This window comes from Nerophis ophidion, linkage group LG08, assembly GCF_033978795.1.
Source record: "Nerophis ophidion isolate RoL-2023_Sa linkage group LG08, RoL_Noph_v1.0, whole genome shotgun sequence".
Taxonomy (NCBI): Eukaryota; Metazoa; Chordata; class Actinopteri; order Syngnathiformes; family Syngnathidae; genus Nerophis; species Nerophis ophidion.
This window is the reverse complement of record NC_084618.1, coordinates 13,650,829-13,670,828: the sequence shown is the minus strand read 5'-3', so window position 1 is coordinate 13,670,828 and position 20,000 is coordinate 13,650,829. Positions and strand designations below refer to the sequence as shown.

The following is a 20,000-nucleotide window of genomic DNA, read 5'->3' as shown; positions in this document are numbered from 1 at the left end:
AAAGCTCATGACCATAGGTGAGGATGGGAACGTAGATCGACCGGTAAATTGAGAGCTTTGCCTTCCGGCTCAGCTCCTTCTTCACCACAACGGATCGGTGCAACGTCCGCATTACTGAAGACGCCGCACCGATCCGCCTGTCGATCTCACGATCCACTCTTCCCTCACTCGTGAACAAGACTCCTAGGTACTTGAACTCCTCCACTTGGGGCAGGGTCTCTTCCCCAACCCGGAGATGGCACTCCACCCTTTTCCGGGCGAGAACCATGGACTCGGACTTGGAGTTGCTGATTCTCATTCCGGTCGCTTCACACTCGGCTGCAAACCATACATACAGTGGGGCAAAAAAAGCCATCGATTGTGCAAGTTCTCCCACTTAAAATGATGACAAAGGTCTGTAATTTTCATCATAGGTACACTTCAACTGTGAGAGACAGAATGTGAAAACAAATCCCGGAATTCACATTGTAGGAATTTTAAAGAATTTATTTCTAAATTATGGTGGAAAATAAGTATTTGGTCACTTCAAACAAGGAAGATCTTTGGCTCTCACAGACCTGTAACTTCTTCTTTAAGAAGGTCTTCTGTCCTCCACTCGTTACCTGTATTAATGGAACCTGTTTGAACTTGTTTTGTGTATAAAAGACACTTGTCCACAGCCTCAAACAGTCAGACTCCAAACTCCACTATGGCCAAGACCAAAGAGCTGTCGAAGGACACCAGGAAAAGAATTGTAGACCTGCACCAGACTGGGAAGAGTGAATCTACAATAGGCAAGCAGCTTGGTGTGAAAAAATCAACTGTGGGAGCAATTATCAGAAAATGGAAGACATACAAGGCCACTAATAATCTCCCTCGATCTGGGGCTCCACGCAAGATCTCATCCCGTGGGGTCAAAATGATCATGAGAACGGTGAGCAAAAATCCCCAACACCATACGGGGGACCTGGTGAATGACCTGCAGAGAGCTGGGACCAAACTAACAAAGGTTACCATCAGTAACACACTACGCCGACGGGGAATCCAATCCTGCAGTGCCTGACGTGTCCCCCTGCTTAAGCCAGTGCATGTCCAGGCCCGTCTGAAGTTTGCCAGAGAGCACATGGATGATACAACAGAGGATTGGGAGAATGTCATGTGGTCAGATGAAACCAAAATAGAACTTTTTGGTATAAACTCAACTCGTCGTGTTTGGAGGAAGAAGAATACTGAGTTGCATCCCAAGAACACCATACCTACTGTGAAGCATGGGGGTGGAAACATCATGCTTTGGGGCTGTTGTCCTGCTAAGGGGACAGGACGATTGATCCGTGTTAAGGAAAGAATGAATGGGGCCATGAATCGTGAGATTTTGAGCCCAAACCTCCTTCCATCATTGAGAGCTTTGAAGATGAAACGTGGCTGGGTCTTCCAGCATGACAATGATCCCAAACACACCGCCTGGGGAAAAGAAGGAGTGGCTCCGTAAGAAGCATTTGAAAGTCCTAGAGTGGCCTAGCCAGTCTCCAGACCTCAACCCCATAGAAAATATGTGGAGGGAGTTGAAAGTCTCTGCTCTCGAGAATATCTGCATAGAGGAATGGGCCAAAATACCAGCTACTGTGTGTGCAAACCTGGTAAAGACCTAGGGTAATCCTTTGACCTCTGTTATTGCCAACAAAGGTTATATTACAAAGTATTGAGTTGAATTTTTGTTATTTACCAAATACTTATTTTCCACCATAATTTACAAATAAATTGTATTCACATTTCTGGTTGATTGTTGTGATATGTGGTAGTTTAAGCGTATACACGGCAGGTAGGGAAGTACAATTGTGTACTCACATTTGTGTCAGGGTTGTGAATCTTCGGGCGCCTCACGATTTCATCTGAACCACATTCCTTGGCTGACCATTCCATTTCACACGATTCTCCACTCAAATGTGTTCCGGCTGTGTAATACTCCTTATAATGAAACTTTCTCAGTTTGCAGGTCAGAAAACTTCTTATATGAATAGTAAAAAATATGCATATATTTATTTTTTGATTTTGAATCTGTTTAGATCAGGGGTGCCCACACTTTTTCTGCAGGCGAGCTACTTTTCAATTGACCAACTCGAGGGGATCTACCTCATTTATATATATCATTTATATTTATTTATTTATGAAAGAGACATTTTTGTAAACAAGTGAAATGTGTTTAATGATAATACAAGCATGTGTAACACATATAGATGTCTTTCTTTCACGAAGACAAGAATATAAGTTGGTGTATTACCTGATTCTGATGACTTGCATTGATTGGAATCAGACAGTAATGATGATAACGCCCACATTTTCAAATGGAGGAGAAAAAAAAGTTGTCCTTTCTGTACAATACCACATGAAAGTGGTTGGTTTTTGGCATTTAATTCATCCAGCTTCCATACACTTTACAAGAAAAACATTGGCGGCAAATTCCGTAGCTTGCTTGATTATCATTCACGGCACCCGAGGGTCTTGTGAGATGACGCTGGCTGCTGCCAGGTCATTATTATGAAAAAATGACAGAGAGGAAGGCGAGAAACACTTTTTATTTCAACAGACTTTCGCGCCGTCCCTTCCGTCAAAACTCTAAAGGCCGACTGCACATTTCCTATCTTCACAATAAAAGCCCTGCTTCATGCTGCCTGCGCTAACAAAATAAGAGTCTCGGAAAGCTGGCGTGCACAAGTGATGTGCACGCCAGCTTTCTGAGGGATCGCTTGTGCACGCCAGTTTTCCGAGACTCTGTATTTAGTTAGCGCAGGCAGCATGAAGCAGGGCTTTTATTGTGAAGATAGGAAATGTGCAGTCGGCCTTTAGAGTTTTGACGGAAGGTACGGCGCGAGAGTCTGTTGAAATAAAAAGTGTTTCTCGCCTTCCTCTCGGTCATATTTTCATAATAATGATCTTGCAGCAGCCAGCGTCATCTCACAAGACCCTCCGGTACCGTGAATGTCATTTAAGTGACGTCTTGGTGAAGATTGATGATCACTAATTTTTAGGTCTATTTTTAAAAAAAAGCCTGGCTGGAGATCGACTGACACACCCGCCGCGGTCGACTGGTAGCTCGCGATCGACGTAATGGGCACCCCTGGTTTAGATCAAGGATGAATAAGATGTTTTAAATTTTTTTGGTTATGAACAGAATCGGTGACAAAGGACAGCCTTGGCGGAGTCCAACCCTCACTGGAAATGTGTTCGACTTACTGCCGGCAATGCGGACCAAACTCTGGCACTGATCATACAGGGAGCGGACCGCCACAATAAGACAGTCCGATACCCCATACTCTCTGAGCACTCCCCACAGGACTTCCCGAGGGACACGATCGAATGCCTTCTCCAAGTCCACAAAGTTCATAACTTTTATGGACAGAATTTCTAGGCGCAGTCAGGGCGTTGAGGGGTTCCGGTTTGGTAACCGCAGGATTAGGTCTCTGCTTTTTGCAGATGATGTGGTCCTGATGGCTTCATCTGACCGGGATCTTCAGCTCTCGCTGGATCGGTTCGCAGCCGAGTGTGAAGCGACCGGAATGAGAATCAGCACCTCCAAGTCCGAGTCCATGGTTCTCGCCCGGAAAAGGGTGGAGTGCCATCTCCGGGTTGGGGAGGAGACCCTGCCCCAAGTGGAGGAGTTCAAGTACCTAGGAGTCTTGTTCACGAGTGGGGGAAGAGTGGATCGTGAGATCGACAGGCGGATCGGTGCGGCGTCTTCAGTAATGCGGACGTTGTACCGATCCGTTGTGGTGAAGAAGGAGCTGAGCCGGAAGGCAAAGCTCTCAATTTACCGGTCGATCTACGTTCCCACCCTCACCTATGGTCATGAGCTTTGGGTCATGACCGAAAGGATAAGATCATGGGTACAAGCGGCCGAAATGAGTTTGGGGCTCTCCCTTAGAGATAGGGTGAGAAGCTCTGCCATCCGGGAGGAACTCAAAGTAAAGCCGCTGCTCCTTCACATGGAGAGGAGCCAGATGAGGTTGTTCGGGCATCTGGTCAGGATGCCACCCGAACGCCTCCCTAGGGAGGTGTTTAGGGCACGTCCAACCAGTAGGAGGCCACGGGGAAGACCCAGGACACGTTGGGAAGACTATGTCTCCCGGCTGGCCTGGGAACGCCTCGGGATCCCCCGGGAAGAGCTAGACGAAGTGGCTGGGGAGAGGGAAGTCTGGGTTTCCCTGCTTAGGCTGTTGCCCCCGCGACCCGACCTCGGATAAGCGGAAGATGATGGATGGATGGAATTTTTTTGGTGCACCCCAAGTTTTATCATCTTATTTTTATTCTAGTTTTATTGACCCTTTTGTGTCCACTGATGCATTATCTGTCGTAAAAATGGCTAAAATCCTCTTGAAAACAAAATGTTTCCCCGTGATGTCCCAGCCAAGGCATGCAAACAGGGAGTGTCTACAATGAAAACACAACAAAACATGAAATCACGGCCGATATTCCAGAATAGAGACATATTTGTATACATTGAAATGACCTTTTAGGTCAGTCCGGTCCGATCCGGTGGCCATGTACTGCTCTCCTGTGTATCGGCTGGGGACATCTCTGCGCTGCTGATCCGCCTCCGCTTGGGATGGTTTCCTGCTGGCTCCGCTGTGAACGGGACTCTCGCTGCTGTGTTGGATCCGCTTAGGACTGGACTCTCGCGACTGTGTTGGATCCATTGTGGATTGAACTTTCACAGTATCTTGTTAGACCCGCTCGACATCCATTGCTTTCCTCCTCTCTAAGGTTCTCATAGTCATCATTGTCACCGACGTCCCACTGGGTGTGAGTTTTCCTTGCCCTTATGTGGGCCTACCGAGGATGTCGTAGTGGTCTGTGCAGCCCTTTGAGACACTAGTGATTTAGGGCTATATAAGTAAACATTGATTGATTGATTGATTGATTTTAGTTTGTTCATTATACTTCTTTCCTTGATAGAATACAAAAAACCTCAAATACTTCAGAGAGGCGAACGCCGGCAAGACCCCGGCCGCCCCATCACCCCAGCTTGCCGTGGTCTGCTAAGTGTTCCTTTAACCGCAGACCACACGCACGCCCACCGTGGTCCACCCGGGGCCTACAGGCCTCTAACGCCGCCCTCCATTACAACACGCCCTCCAATTGTTGGCGTCACCAGCACACCTTCCACATTCTTCCAGCGCGTGTCTTTCATCTCCGCTCTCAGTCTCCGCTTTTCCTTTTCCAACATATTAATGAGAACCCGACCAGAGAGAGTCCGCTTGGTTTTTATTCCCCCCCCCCCCCATCCCAATCCCCCGGTTCCGGTCATGAGAGCGGAAGCGGCGATGGAGAGCGATCAAACCGAGGCATGGGCCGAATCTATCACCCGGGAGAGAAACAAGAGCCGCAGGAATTAATTCAAGGCACACAAATAATAAATTCCTTTAATCTGGCCGGCCGTTTCTTTCGTCCCGGGGGAAAACGCCAGAAGTCTGAAAAGAAAGGAGAGAACATGCATTTTTTGATGCAGCTTCAGACTCTCCGGAATGCTCCGCAAAAGGGAGTTAGGAGGCAGCTAATTGCGATCTTTCAGCAACGCTCTTTTATGATCGCGCCCTCATAACCTTGCCATAATGTCGCTGGAAGCAGGTTCTCTCCCTGGCACAGGTGGAATAAAAGAGATCCAGAATGACTCAGAATATTACAGGCGTCACGTCTTCCATACATTTGCAATTTTATATGCGGGAAAATAAAATGGAATATTCTTTATATTCAGATAATGGGGGAAATGTTTTTTTTTATAACATTTTTAAGTTTTTTTGTAAAATAAAGTCTTAATTTTACAAGAATATAGATGTATTATTCCAGATGTTCTTATATTTTTTATGTTTGGAAAGAAAAAAGTTATATTCATCCATCCATCCGTTTTCTACCGCTTGTCCCTTTACGGTCGAAGGGGGCGCTGGAGCCTATCCCAGCTGTTATATTATTAGATAAAAAAATGTTTTAAAAGAATATTTACACAAAATTCCATTTTTCCATCCATTTTTCTGCCACTCATTCCCTTTTGGGGTGGCGGGGGACGCTGGCGCCTATCTCAGCGACAATCAGGTGGAAGGCGGGGTACACCCTGGACAAGCGCCACCTCATCGCGGTTTACACAAAATTTTTACGTCTTAATTTTTTTTTTTAAGTTGGGATTTTATGATAATAAAGCATCAATTTTATGTGAAAATGCGTGAAAAAATGTCATTAAAATATATATATATATATATATATATATATATATATATATATATATATATATATATATATATATGTGATTCCAATTTTATAAGGCCAGAAAAAAAATATGTGAAAAAATAGTAAGGATAATTAAGTTGTAATAAGGGCGGGGTACACCCTGGACAAGTCGCCACCTCATCGCAGTTTACACAACATTTTTACATCTTAATTTTTTTTTTTAAGTTGGGATTTTATGAGAATACTGCATCAATTTTATGTGAAAATGCGGGAAAAAAATGTCATTAAAAAAAAAAAATATATATATATATATATGTGATTCCAATTTTATAAGGCTAGAAAAAAAATATGTGAAAAAATAGTAAGGATAATTAAGTTGTAATAAGGGCAGCAAGGTGGGACGGGAGTTAGTGCATGTGCCTCGTAATATCAAGGTCCTGGGTTCAATCCACGACTTCTGTGTGGGTTCTACTCCGGCTTACTACCACCTTCAAAGACATGCACCTGAATATAAGCTCCTCCCACCTCCAAAGACATGCACCTGGGGATAGGCTCCTCCCACTTCCAAAGACATGCACCTGGGGATAGGCCCCTCCCACCTCCAAAGACATGCACCTGGGGATAGGCCCCTCCCACCTCCAAAGACATGCACCTGGGTATAAGCTCCTCCCATCTCCAAAGACATACTCTTGGGGATAGGCCCCTCCCACCTCCAAAGACATGCACCTGGGGATAGGCCCCTCCCACCTCCAAAGACATGCACCTGGGGATAGGCCCCTCCCACCTCCAAAGACATGCACCTGGGTATAAGCTCCTCCCACCTCCAAAGACATGCTCCTGGGGATAGGTTCCTCCCACCTCCAAAGAAATGCACCTGGGTATAAGCTCCTCCCACCTCCACATGCATGCACCTGGGTATAAGCTCCTCCCACCTCCAAATACATGCACCTGGGGATAGGCCCCTCCCACCTCCAAAGACATGCACCTGGGGATAGGCCCCTCCCACCTCCAAAGACATGCACCTGGGGGTAGGCCCCTCCCACCTCCAAAGACATGCTCCTGGGGATAGGCCCCTCCCACCTACAAAGACATGCACCTGGGGATAGGCCCCTCCCACTTCCAAAGACATGCACCTGGGTATAAGCTCCTCCCACCTCCAAAGGTGGCGACTTGTCCAGGGTGTATCCCGCCTTTCATATGTAGCTGACCTAGGCTCCAGCACACCTTGGACCCTGATAGGGACAAGCGGTAGGAAATGGATGGATGGAAGTTGCAAAGGTAGCAGTTTTACAAGAAAATGCTGTAAAATTGTGTGAGGGGAAGTCTTCTTTTTAAAAGAATGAAGTCACAATTTGACAAAAGCAAAATAAAATATTCTGTGTATTCATTAATGGATGAAAAAATCCAACAGTATAATTTTTTTTTTCTCAAAGTAAGTATTAATAATAAAATCTACAATAATAAAGTTGTACTATTCCAGATTTTCTTATGTTTTATATTTCATCATAACAAAGTTCACAAATTTGCCAAGTGGACAGAATTAAAAAAGGAAATTTTAGAATAATTAAGTAACGATTTCGCCCTGTGATAAGGTGGCGACTTGTCCAGGGTGTACACCGCCTTCTGCCCGATTTTAGCTGAGATAGGCGCCGGCGCCCCCCGCCACCCCAAAAAGGAAATAAGCGGTAGATAATGGATGGATGGATGGATGGAAGTAACGATTTCACAGGTGATATTTAGGCGAAAATATGTGAGATCATTAGAAAATAAATTGGGAATAAATGAGAGGGGGGTCATTTTTGAAAGAATGGCGTCAAAATTTCAGCAAAAAATTTAATCATCTGGAGAACAAAGTTGAAAACAAAGTGACACTTTTACAAAAAGAACGTAACTTTACCAAAAAGTCCGATTTTAGTCAAACTGTTTTGTCTCAAGACAAACTTTTATGTCCGCACTTTGACTCCTTTTCTTTTCACTTTGTGTGTGTGTGTGTGCGTGTGTGTGTGTGTGCGCGCGTCACACAAGCAGACACCCTAGTAGGGTCACCCTGGCGGGGGTCAGCACCCTGCCCTGCAACCTCTCAGTCCTCTCCCCCAGGACTTGGTGCTGACAGTGGGCCCAGGGCACTTCCATGGTGCACACACACACACACACACACACACACACACACACACCTTAATGGTTGCCAGCTGGGGAAAGAGCACTACCTGCAGTCGTAACCCCTCCCCCACACTTGTGTTCAGGCGACAGCGGCGGCCGCCCGTGCCCTGAGAGAAAGCAGCATGAAGCTGAACCCCGAGGTGGACGGCTCCTTCATCAAGGTGCTGGTCCCTAAGTGAGTCTCCTTCCATTCTAGGAAGTCTTTTATTTTGAAAAAAGCCACCCGTCCCCCGAGTGCGTGTCCCGTGTTTGTCCGTCTCCCACTTTTAGCGTCTGAAGGATTAATTAGGAGCAGATGAATGAATTAGCAGCAGCGAGGGAGAGCGTACACGGCCGCAAAGAGCGGCGTGTGCTCCGACAACACCGAGGCAGCAGATTGTTCTTTATTGGAAGTGCTGTAAAATCATCTGGATGCTCGTTCTTAGTCATCCACATTCTAAATGGATTCAATCGCATTTTTTTTTTACCCAATTAAGATCGTCAATGTTAACCGGCGATTAAAATCCAAAAGTATGTCATTAATCACGTATAAACACAGATTATAAGCACAGTTCATTTTGAGTTGAGGGTACAAAAAAATCCACTCACGTTCAAATTAGCATTTTTATTCATCTCCAGAATATTCAAAAATCAATTAAGCATTTTTATTTGTATTTCTTTTAAATAAGATTGTCAAAGTTAAGACATGTGATTAATCACAAAAAAATATTAAATTAATCATGTATAAACAGATTATTAGCACTGTTTATTTTGAGCTAAGGGTACAAAAAAAAATGTGATTTTTATTCATCTTCATTCTGTATCGATTAAAAATGTTCTAAAATCATTTTTATTTCATTAAGATTGTCAAAGTTAACACGTGATTAATTACAAAAAAACGATCTCATTTATCATGTGTAAACACAGATTATTAGCATTCATTCTAAATCAATTAAAATTTTTCAAAAATGTATCTAAAAAAGGATTTTGTTTTTAGATTTTTTTTTTTTTTTAACAAATATTGTCAAAATTTACACTTGATTAATCACAAAAAACAGTGTAATTTATCATGTATAAACACAGATTATTAGCACAGTTTATTTTGAAGATGGGGCGCACAAAAAATCAATTGACATCCAAAGCGCATTTTTTATTCATCTTGATTCTGAATCAATGAAAAATTTTCAAAAATGCATTTAAAAACTATTTGGTTTTTCGATTTTTTTTTTTAAACTAATATTGTCAAAATTTACACTTGATTAATCACAAACAACTGTGTAATTTATCATGTATAAACACAGATTATTAGCACAGTTTATTTTGAAGATGGGGCGCACAAAAAATCACTTGACATCCAAAGCGCAATTTTTATTCATCTTGATTCTAAATCAATTAAAAATTTTCAAAAATGTATTTAAAAAAGTATTTTGTTTTTCGAATATTTTTTTTAACAAATATTGTCAAAGTTTACACGTGCTTAATCACAAAAAACAATGTAATTTATCATGTATAAACACAGATTATTAGCACAGTTTATTTTGAAGATGGGGCGCACAAAAAATCAATTGACATCCAAAGCGCATTTTTTATTCATCTTGATTCTGAATCAATGAAAAATTTTCAAAAATGTATTTAAAAACTATTTGGTTTTTCAAATTTTTTTTTTAAACTAATATTGTCAAAATTTACACTTGATTAATCACAAAAAACAGTGTAATTTATCATGTATAAACACAGATTATTAGCACAGTTTATTTTGAAGATGGGGCGCACCAAAAATCAATTGACATCCAAAGCGCAATTTTTATTCATCTTGATTCTAAATCAATTAAAAAATGTCAAAAATGTATTTAAAAAAGGATTTTTTTTTTAGATTTTTTTTTTTTAACTAATATTGGCAAAAATTTACACTTGATTAATCACAAAAAATAGTGTAATTTATCATGTATAAACACAGATTATTAGCAGAGTTTATTTTGAAGATGGGGCGCACCAAAAATTAATTGACATCCAAAGCGCAATTTTTATTCATCCTGATTCCGAATCAATGAAAATTTTTCAAAAATGTATTTAAAGAAGTATTTCGTTTTTAAAAATTTTTTTTTAAACTGATATTGTCAAAATTTACACTTGATTAATCACAAAAAACAGTGTAATTTATCATGTATAAACACAGATTATTAGCACAGTTTATTTTGAAGATGGGGCGCACAAAAAATCAATTGACATCCAAAGCGCATTTTTTATTCATCTTGATTCTGAATCAATGAAAAATTTTCAAAAATGTATTTGAAGTGAAGTGAATTATATTTATATAGCGCTTTTCTCTATTGACTCAAAGCGCTTTACATAGTAAATGAAAATTTTTCAAAAATTTATTTAAAAAAGTATTTTGTTTTTTGAATTTTTTTTTTAACAAATATTGTCAAAATTAACACGTGATTAATTACAAAAAACGATCTCATTTATCATGTATAAACACAGATTATTAGCACAGTTTATTTTGAAGATGGGGCGCACAAAAAAATCAATTGACATCCAAAGCGCAATTTTTATTCATCTTGATTCTTAATCAATGAAAAATTTTCAAAAATGTATTTAAAAAAGTATTTTGTTTTTCAAATTTTTTTTTAAACTAATATTGTCAAAATTTACACTTGATTAATCACAAAAAAAGATTTCATTTATCATGTATAAACACAGATTATTAGCACAGTTTATTTTGAAGATGGGGCGCACCAAAAATCAATTGACATCCAAAGCGCAATTTTTATTCATCTTGATTCTAAATCAATTAAAAAATGTCAAAAATGTATTTAAAAAAGGATTTTTTTTTTAGATTTTTTTTTTTTTAACTAATATTGGCAAAAATTTACACTTGATTAATCACAAAAAACACTGTAATTTATCATGTATAAACACAGATTATTAGCAGAGTTTATTTTGAAGATGGGGCGCACCAAAAATTAATTGACATCCAAAGCGCAATTTTTATTCATCCTGATTCCGAATCAATGAAAATTTTTCAAAAATGTATTTAAAGAAGTATTTCGTTTTTCAATTTTTTTTTTTAAACTGATATTGTCAAAGTTTACACTTGATTAATCACAAAAAACAGTGTAATTTATCATGTATAAACAGATTATTAGCACAGTTTATTTTGAAGATGGAGCGCACAAAAAAATCAATTGACATCCAAAGCGCAATTTTTATTAATCTTGATTCTAAATCAATTAAAAAATTTCAAAAATGTATTTAAAAAAGTATTTTGTTTTTCGAATTTTTTTTTAAACTAATATTGTCAAAATTTACACTTGATTAATCACAAAAAACAGTGTAATTTATCATGTATAAACACAGATTATTAGCACAGTTTATTTTGAAGATGGGGCGCACCAAAAAATCAATTGACATCCAAAGCGCAATTTTTATTCATCTTGATTCTTAATCAATGAAAAATTTTCAAAAATGTATTTAAAAAAGTATTTTGTTTTTCAAATTTTTTTTTAAACTAATATTGTCAAAATTTACACCTGATTAATCACAAAAAAAGATTTCATTTATCATGTATAAACACAGATTATTAGCACAGTTTATTTTGAAGATGGGGCGCACAAAAAATCAATTGACATCCAAAGCGCATTTTTTATTAATCTTGATTCTGAATCAATGAAAAATGTTCAAAAATGTATTTAAAAAGTATTTTGTTTTTCGATTTTTTTTTAACTAATATTGTCAAAATTTACACGTGATTAATCACAAAAAACAGTGTAATTTATCATGTATAAACACAGATTATTAGCACAGTTTATTTTGAAGATGGGGCGCACCAAAAATCAATTGACATCCAAAGCGCATTTTTTATTAATCTTGATTCTGAATCAATGAACATTTTCAAAAATGTATTCAAAAAGTATTTTGTTTTTCGATTTTTTTTTTTTGACAAATATTGTCAAAGTTAACACATGATTAATCACAAAAAAACAGTGTAATTTATCATGTATAAACACAGATTATTAGCACAGTTTATTTTGGAGACGGAGCGCACAAAAAAATCAATTGACATCCAAAGCGCAATTTTTATTCATCTTGATTCTGAATCAATGAAAATTTTTCAAAAATGTATTTAAAAAAGTATTTTGTTTTTAGATATATATATATATATATATATATATATATTTTTTTTTTTAACAAATATTGTCAAAGTTAACAGATGATTAATCACAAAAAATGATGTCATTATTCATGTATAAACACAGATTATTAGCAGAAGATCGGGCGCACAAAAAATCAATTGGCATCCGAGTCGCAATTTTTATTAATCTTAATTGTAAATTGATTCACAATTTTCAAAAATTTATTTAAAAAAAAAAGTTTTTTGTTTTTATACATATAATTTTTTAAAATTAAGATTGTCGTCGTAAACAGATGATTAATCACAAAAAAATGATGTCATTATTCATGTATAAACACAGATTATTAGCACAGTTTATTTTGAAGATGGGGTGCACAAAAAAAATGGATTCACATTCAGATTCTGCTTATCCAAAGTCGGGTCGCGGGAGCAGCAGCCTAAGCAGGGAAGCCCAGACGCTCCTCTCCCCAGCCACTTCATCCAACTCTTCCCGGGGAATCCTGAGGCGTTCCCAGGACATGTTACCATTAGAATTAGCCAAATGATGACATGCTACTAATAGCATTAGCCAAATAAGGACATGCTACTGTTAGCATTAGCCAAACGACTACACGCTACTATTATAATTAGCCAAATGACGACAGGCTACTATTAGCATTACCCAAATAAGGACATGCTACTATTAGCATTAGCCAAATAAGGACATGCTACTGTTAGCATTAGCCGAATAAGGACATGCTACTATTAGAATTAGTCAAATGACGACATCCTACTATTAGGATTAGCCAAATAAGGACATGTTACTATTAGCATTACCCAAATAAGGACATGCTACTATTAGCATTAGCCAAATGACGACATGCTACTATTAGCATTAGCCAAATAACTACATGCTACTATTAGCATTAGCCAAATAACGACATGCTACTATTAGCATTAGCCAAATGCGGATAATACGCAGGCTGCTTGTTTCTGTCTGAAAACGCCCTCATTTGCATAAATCATGCGCGGCGTACCCGCAGGCATGCGTGGCGGCAGCAGGTGTTATGGCGGCGACAGACCAGCCCCGCCCCCCCCCCCCCCCCCCCTCCAATCAGCGCGGGCGAGCGGCGGATTTGCATTTCCAAAGAAGACGACGGCGGCGGCGGCGGATGAGTAATTATGTGCATTGTTGGCAGCAAATGCTGACTTGTTTGCTAATAGAGGCGGCGGGCAGGCAAAATGGCCAATTAGGGAGAAAAAGGAGCGCTGCCAGTGATTCAAACAAGGCAGGTGATTGCAGTGCAGAAAACAACTTTTGATATCAGACATCGCTCTGGTATCAGCAAGACAACAAGCGTGTAGGGGCCGGGCGATGAAACGATATTTAAGGCTTTACTCTGTATCGATATCGATACAGAGTAAAGCAAGGCTTCACCCTCCCCAAAAAATGAGCTAGCTCGATGCTAATTTACATTGGATCCGCCATAGACAGGCTACTATTAGCATTTTACACAGCGATTTCAGCGCCTCCAAATTTGGTCACGGAAACTACAAGTCAGGTGAACGTGGTGACCAATCAGCTGCTGTGTAACGGCTGCAACACTTACAGCGTAAACACTTTGTAGGGCGCAACGTAGCATTTGAGCTTTGTGGGAAAAGCAACTTTATTTTAGACAAGATGGCACTGATAACCTGAGCTATGCTGCCATCTAATGTCTTGGAATGTTATTACTTATCAGAAACACACCATTTTAAATGTTACATGATCAAGTCTGATACAGGAGACATGTGAGTAAATAGAATTGTAGTGTTTACACTGACATGATGAAGTCTGATACAGGTGACGTGTGAGTAAATAGAATTGTATTGTTTACATGGATATTAACAAGTCTGATACAGGTGACATGTGGGTGATTAGGACTGTAGTGCTTGAAAAAGTCTGATACAGGTGACATGTGGGTGGATAGAATTGTAGTGTTTACACTGACATGATGAAGTCTGATACAGGTGACGTGAGTAAATAGAATTGTAGTGTTTACACTGACATGATCTAATCTGATACAGGTGACATGTGAGTAAATAGAATTGTAGTGTTTACACTGATATTAACAAGTCTGATACAGGTGACATGTGGGTGAATGGAATTGTAGTGTTTACATGGATATTAACAAGTCTGATACAGGTGGCATGTGGGTGATTAGAAATGTAGTGTTTGAAAAAGTCTGATACAGGTGACATGTGAGTAAATAGAATTGTAGTGTTTACATGGATATTAACAAGTCTGATACAGGTGGCATGTGGGTGATTAGAACTGTAGTGTTTGAAAAAGTCTGATACAGGTGACATGTGAGTAAATAGCAGTGTAGTGTTTACATGGATATTAACAACTCTGATACAGGTGACATGTGGGTGATTAGAACTGTAGTGCTTGAAAAAGTCTGATACAGGCGACATGTGGGTGGATAGAATTGTAGTGTTTACACTGACATGATGAAGTCTGATACAGGTGACATGAGTAAATAGAATTGTAGTGTTTACACTGATATTAACAAGTCTGATACAGGTGACGTGGGTGAATGGAATTGTAGTGTTTACACTGACATGATGAAGTCTGATACAGGTGACATGTGGGTGAAAAGAATTGTAGTGTTTACATGGATATTAACAAGTCTGATACAGGTGACATGTGTGTGTACAGAGTTGTAGTGTTTACATGGATATTAACAAGTCTGATACAGGTGACATGTGTGTGTACAGAGTTGTAGTGTTTACATGGATATTCAATCAATCAATCAATGTTTACTTATATAGCCCTAAATCACTAGTGTCTCAAAGGGCTGCACAAACCACTACGACATCCTCGGTAGGCCCACATAAGGGCAAGGAAAACTCACACCCAGTGGGACATCGGTGACAATGATGACTAGTCTGATACAGGTGACATGTGGGTGAATGGAATTGTAGTGTTTACACTGACATGATGAAGTCTGATACAGGTGACATGTGGGTGAAAAGAATTGTAGTGTTTATATGGATATTAACAAGTCTGATACAGGTGACATGTGTGTGTACAGAGTTGTAGTGTTTACATGGATATTAACGAGTCTGATACAGGTGACATGTGGGTGAATAGAATTGTAGTGTTTACACTGACATGATCAAGTCTGATACAGGTGGCATGTGGGTAAATAGAATTGTAGTGTTTACATGGACATTAACAAGTCTGATACAGGTGACATGTGGGTGATTAGAACTGTAGTGTTTGAAAAAGTCGGATACAGGTGATATGTGAGTAAATAGAATTGTAGTGTTTACATGGATATTAACAAGTCTGATACAGGTGACATGTGGGTGATTAGAACTGTAGTGTTTGAAAAAGTCTGATACAGGTGACATGTGGGTGAATAGAATTGTAGCGTTTACACTGACATGATGAAGTCTGATACAGGTGACGTGAGTAAATAGAATTGTAGTGTTTACACTGATATTAACAAGTCTGATACAGGTGACATGTGGGTGAATAGAATTGTAGTGTTTACATGGATATTAACAAGTCTGATACAGGTGACATATAGGTGAATAGAATTGTAGTGTTTACATGGATATTAACAAGTCTGATACAGGTGACATGTAGGTGAATAGAATTTTAGTGTTTACATGGATATTAACAAGTCTGATACAGGTGACATGTGGGTGAATAGAATTGTAGTGTTTACATGGATATTAACAAGTCTGATACAGGTGACATGTAGGTGAATAGAATTGTAGTGTTTACACTGACATGATCAAGTCTGATACAGGTGGCATGTGGGTGAATAGAGTTGTAGTGTTTACATGGATATTACCAAGTCTGATACAGGTGACATGTGGGTGAATAGAGTTGTAGTGTTTACATGGATATTAACAAGTCTGATACAGGTGACATGTGGGTGAATAGAGTTGTAGTGTTTACATGGATATTACCAAGTCTGATACAGGTGACATGTGGGTGAATGGAATTGTAGTGTTTACACTGACATGATGAAGTCTGATACAGGTGACGTGTGGGTGAAAATAATTGTAGTGTTTACATGGATATTACCAAGTCTGATACAGGTGACATGTGGGTGAATAGAATTGTAGTGTTTACACTGACATGATCAAGTCTGATACAGGTGGCATGTGGGTGAATATAATTGTAGTGTTTACACTGACATGATGAAGTCTGATACAGGTGACATCTGGGTGAATAGAATTGTAGTGTTTACATGGATATTAACAATTCTGATACAGGTGACATGTGGGTGAATAGAATTGTAGTGTTTACATGGATATTACCAAGTCTGATACAGGTGACATGTGGGTGAAACGGAGGTGTTTTCCTTCTTGGCAGAGTGACGCGCGAGCACAGAGAGAACTTGGTGAAGACGGCCAAGGAGTTGAGCAACAAGGCCAAAGACTCGCTGAGGAGGGTTCGCTCCAGCGCGGTGGCACAGGTGAAAAAGGCCAAGGAGGGACACTCGGAGGACGTTTTGAGGCTGGTGGAGAAACAGGTCCGTATCGCACGTGGGGAGCAGGCGTCGGTGTTTATGCTGCTGCTCGAGCGCGTCCTCTGGTTTGTCTCTGTGTGGGCAGATTCAGCAAATGGCCGAGTCCTTCTCGGCAGACGTGGACAACCACCTGGCAGTGAAGACCAAGGAGCTGCTCGGCTGAACCGACACCAGGGATGCACCGGAGGACGATATTTGACAATCTCACCTGTATCGCCATCGGCCTTTTTCTAGTCAGTATCGGCTTTTTTTGGGGGGTGGGGGGGTTTTGTCCCCCGACCACAACAGAAGGACATTGTCAGATACAATAAGTCCACATGACAGATCTACTTAGTATTCACACAATAAATACAAAATAACCCGTTTTTTTTTACATTCATTTATTCATCAAAAAAATAATTTTCCCCAAATATGTTCTGATGTAGGACCTTGCCTGGCCACGCCCCCTTGTCACTCCGTCTAATGCAGTGCGTCGCCGCCGCTCGCGTGTACTTTTCTGGCCGGGGAAATCCGGTTTTTGTTTTTCTTTCTCGCCGCAGTCGTCCGCGACTCGATGGAACGACGCGGCAAGAGAAGGACGACACGAGAGATATCGCCGGGGAAAATGTGAGTAAACATGTTGACAAATATGAGAGGATTATAGAAGTCAAGAAGGCGAGGCAGCAGCTCACACATTCTCATACTTTCTGTAACATCCAGGAAGAAATGTCTCAACTATAAACTCAATTGGTTTTTATTTCAATGTTGACATTATTTTTAGAAGCCATCAAGTGACATAAAATTGACTAAATGGAGAGTAATAAATGCCATATATTTACCAATTTTCTGTATTTAGAAATACAAATCTATTATTAAAATGTGTTATTTAATGTATTTTTTGTATTATTTAATGTATTTATTTAAATGAAGAGTTATAAATGCCATAGATTTACCAATTTTTTATATTTAGAAAAAAAAGTATTATTTTAATATATTATTTAAAGTATTATTTGTAATATTTAAATGTATTATTTGTATTATTTAAATGTATTTATTTAAATGGAGAGTTATAAATGCCATAAATGTACTAATTTTCTATATTTAGAAATACAAATGTATTATTTAAATTTATTATTTAAATGTATTTGTTTAAATGGAGAGTTATAAATGCCATAAATTTACAAATGTTCTATATTTATCAATACAAATGTATTATTTAATGTATTATTTGTATTATTTAAATGTATTTAAAAGGAGTTAGAAATGCCATATATTTACAAATATTCTATATTTAGAAATACAAAAGTATTATTAAATTTATTATTTAATGTATTATTTAAATGAAGAGTTATAAATGACAGAAATTTACAAATTTTCTATATTTAGGGTTACAAATGTATTATTTAATGTATTATTTGTAATATTTTAATGTATTATTTAATGTATTATTTAAATATATTTAAGTTGAGAGTTATAAATGCCATAAATTTACTAATTGTGTATATTTAGAAATACAAATGAATTATTTAAATGTATTATTTAATGTTTTATTTGTAATATTTAAATGTATATAAATGCCATATATTTACTAATTTTCTATATTTAGAAACACAAATGTATTATTTAAATGTATTTTTTTTAATGTACTTGTATTATTTAAATGGAGAGTTAAAAATGGCACATATTTACAAATGTTCTATATTTAGAAATCCAAACGTTGACACGTAATTACGTTGTTTGCTAAATGAAGCACAACATCAAACATTATGTCACTAATGATCTCTCACCTTTCCTAAAAAAATCACGTTAAAACAACTTAAGTCTCGTCCAGATGTTTACTGACATATAATCCATCCATTTTCTACCGCTTGTCTCTTCATGTTTACAAGAAAGTGATATCCTCCTTGACGACTAATGATGCTACACTCCAGCTACTTGACCATGGTGTCCATGAAGAAGTTTGAATGCTACTCTCCAGCTGCTTGACCATGGTGTCCATGAAGAAGTTTTGATGCTACTCTCTAGCTACTTGAACATGGTGTCCATGAAGAAATTTGAATGCTACTCTCCAGCTGCTTGACCATGGTGTCCATGAAGAAGTTTTAATGCTACTCTCCAGCTGCTTGACCTTGGTGTCCATGAAGAAGTTTTGATTCTACTGTCTAGCTACTTGACCATGGTGTCCATGAAGAAGTTTTAATGCTACTCTCTAGCTGCTTGACCATGGTGTCCATGAAGAAGTTTTAATGCTACTTTCCAGCTGCTTGACCATGGTGTCCATGAAGAAGTTTTAATGCTACTCTCTAGCTGCTTGACCATGGTGTCCATGAAGAAGTTTTAATGCTACTCTCTAGCTGCTTGACCATGGTGTCCATGAAGAAGTTTGAATGCTACTCTCCAGCTGCTTGACCATGGTGTCCATGAAGAAGTTTGAATGCTACTCTCCAGCTGCTTGACCATGGTGTCCATGAAGAAGTTTGAATGCTACTCTCTAGCTACTTGACCATGGTGTCCATGAAAAAGTTTTAATGCTACTCTCTAGCTGCTTGACCATGGTGTCCATGAAGAAGTTTTGATGCTACTCTCTAGCTACTTGACCATGGTGTCTATGAAGAAGTTTTAATGCTACTCTCTAGCTGCTTGACCATGGTGTCCATGAAGAAGTTTTAATGCTACTTTCCAGCTGCTTGACCATGGTGTCCATGAAGAAGTTTGAAGGCTACTCTCTAGCTGCTTGACCATGGTGTCCATGAAGAAGTTTCAATGCTACTCTCTAGCTGCTTGACCTTGGTGTCCATGAAGAAGTTTGAATGCTACTCTCCAGCTGCTTGACCATGGTGTCCATGAAGAAGTTTGAATGCTACTCTCTAGCTACTTGACCATGGTGTCCATGAAAAAGTTTTAATGCTACTCTCTAGCTGCTTGACCATGGTGTCCATGAAGAAGTTTTGATGCTACTCTCTAGCTACTTGACCATGGTGTCTATGAAGAAGTTTTAATGCTACTCTCTAGCTGCTTGACCATGGTGTCCATGAAGAAGT

General features: G+C 38.9%; 1 protein-coding gene across 3 annotated transcripts in view; it reads left to right on the top strand.

The window, feature by feature from the left end:
- mrrf (mitochondrial ribosome recycling factor) overlaps positions 1-17,801 on the top strand; it is a 58,858-nt gene extending 41,057 nt beyond the window's left edge. For 2 of the 3 annotated variants that reach the window (XM_061907738.1, XM_061907739.1), the window contains 3 exons: positions 8,439-8,530; positions 16,824-16,983; positions 17,066-17,801. In XM_061907738.1, the coding sequence (XP_061763722.1) occupies positions 8,439-8,530; positions 16,824-16,983; positions 17,066-17,143 (330 nt within the window). In that variant the 3' untranslated portion in view covers positions 17,144-17,801. The remainder of the gene's footprint in view (positions 1-8,438; positions 8,531-16,823; positions 16,984-17,065) is intronic. The other variant, XM_061907741.1, reaches the window with a different exon arrangement.
- Positions 17,802-20,000: the final 2,199 nt, after the last annotated feature.